Raw genomic sequence first — 6,385 nt, forward strand, 5'->3', positions numbered from 1 at the left:
TTTTCTTCTTCCTTCATTCAGTTATTGGTTTTTGTTGTCTCCAAGTAGTTGACCCGCCAAGATTTCTTGTGCCTCTACATTTCCCCAGGGATGTTTTCTTCATATTCACATCAACATGCTCTAAAGCTGAACATCAGCCAAACACTCCTCTCTCCCTTTCCTATTCTAGTTCTTGGTATTTTTATTGCATTGTGTCCTTCCCTTTCATTTATATTCCTATATTCTGCGCTTCCTCTCCTCCCCGGATACATCATAAATTATGGAGGACGTAAATGAACTGATAGTGTTAGTCTACTGATAGTTCATACATCTTTAGACATGTTTGTGGGTTGCAGTTTGCAACTGAATAACATTGCATGGGAGTCAGCAGGGAAAATTTGTCTATTTTCTTCTTTTGTATAATTTTGATTGGGTTTACTATGACCTGCTTTGCATGGAGTAGCCGCCAGTAGGTTGCACTGTTTGGTAACAATTAGTGCTTTCATGAAAGCTGATGGCTCTAACTTGTTGCACTATGTATTGTAATTTGATGAAATTACTAACCATTTTGTTGAATTTTTATTCTGTATTTTCTTGCCTCTGGTGGGTAGTCGGCACTGGAAGACCCATAATGTTCTTAAATGAAAGAGATAGCAAAGAACAAAGCACTAGGATACGTAAGCCAGAATAAAGCCTTGACTTGTGCTGCTTTATTTGTTCTCGCAGTCCAATCAACTTTTCGTACAAATTGCTGTCAGTCATGATCTATGGCTATCTTTAGAGCCCATGGGGCACATTTAGACCATTCAATTTTTCCCTGGTTTGATTTTGACTGGACAGCAGACCAGGAGGGAAGGTTCACTGGATGTTTATTGGATGATTGGTTGGTTGGTAGGTTAACCTAGGCTCCTCGAGGAATGCCACAGCAATGGCATATAACTAAAGTGTCTTTTAAGATGCTACTGTGACGCAAAAGTTGTTTTATGGTTTACAAATAGTTGTCCCAACATGGGTTTAAATGTTTTAGTTTTAAGCACATGTTCAATTTGCCGTGCCTATATTCCGCTCCTTATACTAACATACAACTGCACTTTTTTTAATCTTTATCTATTTCTCTCTTTTTCTCAATCTTTCTCTTCCCCTTCTATGGGGGTTTACAAATGCTGTTCTCTCCATACCTAGTCAAACTGCAGCCTATATTATCATTATTTTCTTTCATATTAGTATCACTAAATCTGGCACGTAAATATGTAGTGTTGCATGTGTGGTAGTATTTGATTTGCAATCATTACATCATGTTTGCTTTTCTCTGTCATTGCCATGCTATTACAGCATCAGTGACTGTTTAACAAAATACAAATGGTAGCATGTAGTTTTTGTGATGACAATGTACAAGTGGTAGTTGGAAGGAAAATGAGGAGGTGGGGAGAGAGAGAGGATCCAGAGAAGTTTATACTGTCAGGCTTCAAATCATTATCATGGTGGGGGCCAAGTTTTTCCAAGACATGGCAAGTGCTGCCAAATGTACTTTCCAAGTTTACTATGCATCTACATTAATTATCACAAAGTTAATTTGGAGTAGAAAGAATGCATTTTTATAGTGATTATAACAGAATGAAGAAGCTTGTTCAGGAAAGGCTAATATTCCATACAAATGAATCAACACGTACTTGCTCGACAGTACCTCATAGGATCCTTTCCTTCCCCTGGCCTTGCTTTCCGTGTTGTCTTGCATGGTATTTGCTGTATACTTTTATTTGTGGGTCTCTTACCATTTCTCTGTGTTATCAAGCTCCAAGTTGCATTTGCTAAATGTATTCTTCAAAAGCAATTGATAATTGATAGGTCAATTCTGATTAACATTAGGTTAAGATTTGAGAGAGCAAAATAAATTAGCATCCTTGTGTTGAAAACAACTAGTTATGTTAATGAAAGTTGATCACTTGATCTTTCCCAAGTATATAGATTTTCAAAAATCAATTGTCATAATCTAAGTCAGCCTAACTAGACCCTCAGAAAGGTTAGAATCTAAATTGAGATTTCAAAGATAGATTAGTGTCTCTAAAGAAAGTAGGGTCTTATGGGGTCGGTAGCTTTGATGTGATTGCTCTTCTCTGCCCTCCTCCAATCAGAACCAACGACCCCAGGGAGGCAAAATGGGAGCTGACAGGATAACCAACCGCTACAACCCCATGCAGGGTGGCGGTGGTGGCAGTGGCGGCGGTGGTGGCGGAAACTACTCAGCGGCGCCCCCCTTGCCGAGCTCTCCAGCCTTCTACAACTTCACAACCCCCTCCTTCAGCAATTCCAACTACACCTCCTTCTCCAGCCCTAGCAGCTCTGCCGGAGGCTACGGACGGTACTGAGGAGAAACTAAAAAAAAAAAGTGCTGGTATTGAATGGTGATGACGAGGTCCTCTAAGTACAAGGTTGGTAAGCCTTTATGTTGACGTCATAGCAGTTCCTGTTCTGTAATCTGTTGTTGTTGTTGATAATGAAGATGATTATGATAGTACTACAAAATGAAGTTTATCCACAGTCTATCTTTTTATCGTCATTTATCGTCGTGCTTTTTTCATGGTATATTTTTCCATTGTACCTTTTTTGATGTTTATTCTTTATTTCTTGAAGGGTCAGAGGCTTTTGTACACATGTCATCATTATTACAGTTGCCACATAGTAGGTCAGGAGAGGTGAACAGCAGAGTGAGAAATAATACTGGTTCAGGATAAAGCTGAACTAAACTCGACATGGCAAAATGTTTATATGAACTACCATCATGCTTAGTAGGGCCTTCATGTATTCTGATGTTTCTTTTTCTTTCTCTTTTTTTTTCTGTTTTCTTTTTTATGACATTGTAAAGAAAAAAGTACTAACAATTGATTACATCATAGGATACTGTGTTTTAGCTACTGGCACTTGAAAAGTAAAACTAAATAATACTTTTTAGTTTTCATTGATAAGTGTAGCTTTCACTTATTTGTCAAAGTTTTTCTGTTTGTTTATTAATTATTACTATTATCTTTATTGTAATGGTTATTATTATGACATTCTGTAGAGGTGAAGTACTCCCTTATGTTATTTGGTTTATGATGTAGTGTGGAAGGGTTGAAGGTCAGACGGACAAGGTTACCAAACAACAAGATGAGGTTGTTGTCGCTGTCAGAATTGTCAAATCTTTGCTCCTCTGGCCAATCCTCGGTCATCCTGTTCTGCTTCTAAACCTACATAGGAAACACAAGGAGCAAGAGCGTCATTAGTTGGGACAGGGGTCTTTTAGGAACATGAGGGGCATTGAGGACTGAAGTAAATTTGGGGACGAGATAAATGCGGGTTGTAGTGACGGAATGGTGCAGAAATATGTTTTTTATTGCTGCAACAGGCGGAAGTCTGAAAGGATGACGAAGCAGAACTGGATAGCCGACATGCTGCCAGTGAATGTGTAATGCATTGTATGTTTTATGAAGTTATCTTCAATTCATAAGTGACAAACATTATTATGACTGTCACATGGTAAAACTAGGTAGATTGTGTCATTTTTAATGTTCATTGATAATGTAGTCTTATTCATATAACCTATAGTTATATATAATACACACGCCACATGATGGTTCCAAGCATCTTTTTCCATCATTTTTGTGTTTAAAGAATTGCAACTTTCTGTTTAGTTTCTTCTATGGATTAAGGATTTTTCTTTGATTATACGAGTGGAGTACTGGTTTGTTTTTCATGTTTTTGGTTATGCTTGATAATTAGTGTGACAATTATCCAGAAACTTGGTCATTGTTATTTGAAGTGAAACTACTTCTCGAGCAGGAGCCAAACACTAGTGCATTGATCAGTACAGCCGAGCAATCGATGCGTTGCCATGGCGATGGTGGTCAGTATACAGATGGAATAATAATTTTTTTTATATTTAGAGTTCATTGGCCTTTGCTATATATGGGAAGAGAAACAAGAAACCGTTTATCATATGGGTTAGCAAATAAAACGTTCATCTTTTTATGTACTTTTTTTCATCGTTACTTTGCGCTCACGCCATGTACTGATTTAATTCACTGAAATATTTAAATAAAGTGAAACTATCTATAAAGGATTTATTATTATCTTGAAGTTATCCAGTGTGGTGGAAGACTGGCATTGATTATATTTTCTTTATATTTTGATTTTTATCCATTTCTTACAGAATGTTATTTCTTTATCTCTTATTGAATCAAAACTTCATGGTTTGGTCTTTTTCATCTGGTAATTCTTATTTAATTACTTGATCTAGTCTAACTCTTCTCTCCACTGCGTCGCTTGACACCCCGGAGGGCGAATGTTTACTGAAACATTTTTAGTATGAAACAGAAGGAGCCCAGGTAGCCGGTGCTGCTCCCATCTTTGTTAGGTGGTACAGGTTTGTGTGCTTAGTGGGCAGAGGTGTATGTTGGTGTGGGTTTGTATGAAGAGGTGTCAAGAGGCAGTGGTACCAATCTGTTAGACCTCAGTCTGCTCCTTCATTTCTCAGTGCCCATCTCAGTCCGCGGTCCTGCACTTAGGATACTGACCAATGGCGTGGCTCCTATAGAGTGGGAGTAAGTACATGACAAGTTGGCTGAAGTTCATGAAAAAACGGCCAATTTCACGGAATAGGTGGCCGGTTTGAACAAGCTGGTCATATTGATGACAAGTTAATGTATGTTTGTATCGCATGATTACAACCACAACACATTTCTACCTTATGTCATGCTTGTTCAGTTCGTGCTTTAACTTGTTAATTTATAATAAATCAAACTACTTTGTACTTAGTGTTTTTGTTGGATCTCCTCCTCAAGGCAACTGCTGCACTCCTGGTTCTGCCCTAATTATTCTGCATTTTTTATATTTCAATTATTGTCAATTATTGTTATTTTTATATACTTACAGCAATATATTATAAGAAGAGATGTAGCCCTGGGCTTGTGTGACATACAATTTCTTGGATTTTGTTTATTTTTGATTATTTTCTATTCTCATCAAAGAATGCATAAAGGGCTTCAAGACTTAAATAGATATTGTATTGACAAATATTTATATATATGATTTTTTATTCTTCTTGAGCAGTAGATGTGTTCAGTGCTACCCGTAGTTAACCCCTAGGATTCTGATCCGCAGCATGGAGGCTAGCCACACCCAAATAGAGGCATGAGTAGAATGAGATTTTGTTTCATGTAGTCATTGATGGAAGGAATTTGTTCAAAGCATTACGTCATTGGGCAGCCCCACAACTCGATACAATGTATGTATCGGAAACCTGAATGGTTACATCAAAGGGGTTAAGTAAGGGTTGCCCCCAGTGTGATCATGATTTGTTTATTGTCTAATGTTCTTTTGGTAGAAATTTTTTCAGACATTTCGAAGATTAAATTTAATATTTTGAATCCCCCCTCCCTCTCAGAGGAGGCTAGGACAGTGCCTACTTACAGAGGACTTTTTGAATCTGGGAATTTAATATGGTATGACCTTACCACCAACTTCCTAGGCAGGATTCAAACTGCTTCCACTCCCAACTTCACCATAAATAGGAATGCTCTAGCCCACTCAGCCAGTTTGCATCCAAACATCCAGACATTTTATTCATGTGTGATCTTGCCCCTTCCCTCTTACATTACTCATCCATGAGGAGCTAAAACAGAAGGTGCACTGAACGAGTTTTTGGTTGATATAGCCACCCCATACATGGCCTTTTGGTGTATATATGTATACTTGCATCTGTTTATTTTTTATGGGACATTATATTGACAACACCATTAAATGGTAAGTGAAACTTGACCAGGAATTTGGTATAAAAATTCCCAATTTCAAAGTGTCGGAGCTCGATGTGTACACCAAACAATAAAGATTTGAACTTGTGTTAATATTTATCATCCAGAATCATACCACAATTTCCTCGCAACCTCCAGACAACTTCTCCAGGCCAGAAGTTGTGTGTATACACTGCTTGGCCCCCACACACACAATTCTCCATGCTGAAATGTGCATACAGTAACAAAGGTCCTGCATCCTCTCCAGGTTCCGCAGTTAATCGCCAAATAGACTTTGGATACCAACTTGAAAATCCCTAAAACTGGTATGAGCTTGGAATACACCTGTTGCATGTACAGCCCAGTTGAGGTTCAGTTTAAGGTGTTTTGTCTTCATAATAGCACAACTCTATATGCGATATCCTATTTACATCCCTGTCTATAACATGCTTCGTTTTTGTTTTGTTTCTCTGTTCACCACAGTCGTCATCTTTTCTCCCTTTTTTCCCCACAGTTTGGACAGTTTTTCCTTTTTTATCTTCTATCATTACTTTTTCTAATAGAAATTTTTCTGCAACTTGTTCTTTGTAGTGGAGTGTGATAGGGATGAAATGGATGGGAGTGGTTTTTATGCCTTTGTT

At 37.9% G+C, this 6,385-nt stretch overlaps 1 protein-coding gene across 17 annotated transcripts in view; it reads left to right on the plus strand.

The window, feature by feature from the left end:
• LOC143036906 (sex-lethal homolog) overlaps positions 1 to 6,033 on the plus strand; it is a 64,801-nt gene extending 58,768 nt beyond the window's left edge. For 5 of the 17 annotated variants that reach the window (XR_012967411.1, XR_012967416.1, XM_076204863.1 and 2 more), the window contains one exon: positions 2,178 to 5,852. Coding sequence is in view for 9 of the 17 variants with exons in the window: in XM_076204863.1 (XP_076060978.1) it covers positions 2,178 to 2,385 (208 nt within the window). In the remaining 8 variants the exon portion in view is untranslated. Of the gene's footprint in view, positions 1 to 2,111; positions 5,853 to 6,012 lie in introns of those variants that run through there. The other 12 variants (XM_076204870.1, XM_076204861.1, XM_076204867.1 and 9 more) reach the window with 7 other exon arrangements.
• Positions 6,034 to 6,385: the final 352 nt, after the last annotated feature.

This window comes from Oratosquilla oratoria, chromosome 21 (genome assembly GCF_046742065.1).
Source record: "Oratosquilla oratoria isolate Oo_2021 chromosome 21, ASM4674206v1, whole genome shotgun sequence".
Classification (NCBI taxonomy): Eukaryota; Metazoa; Arthropoda; class Malacostraca; order Stomatopoda; family Squillidae; genus Oratosquilla; species Oratosquilla oratoria.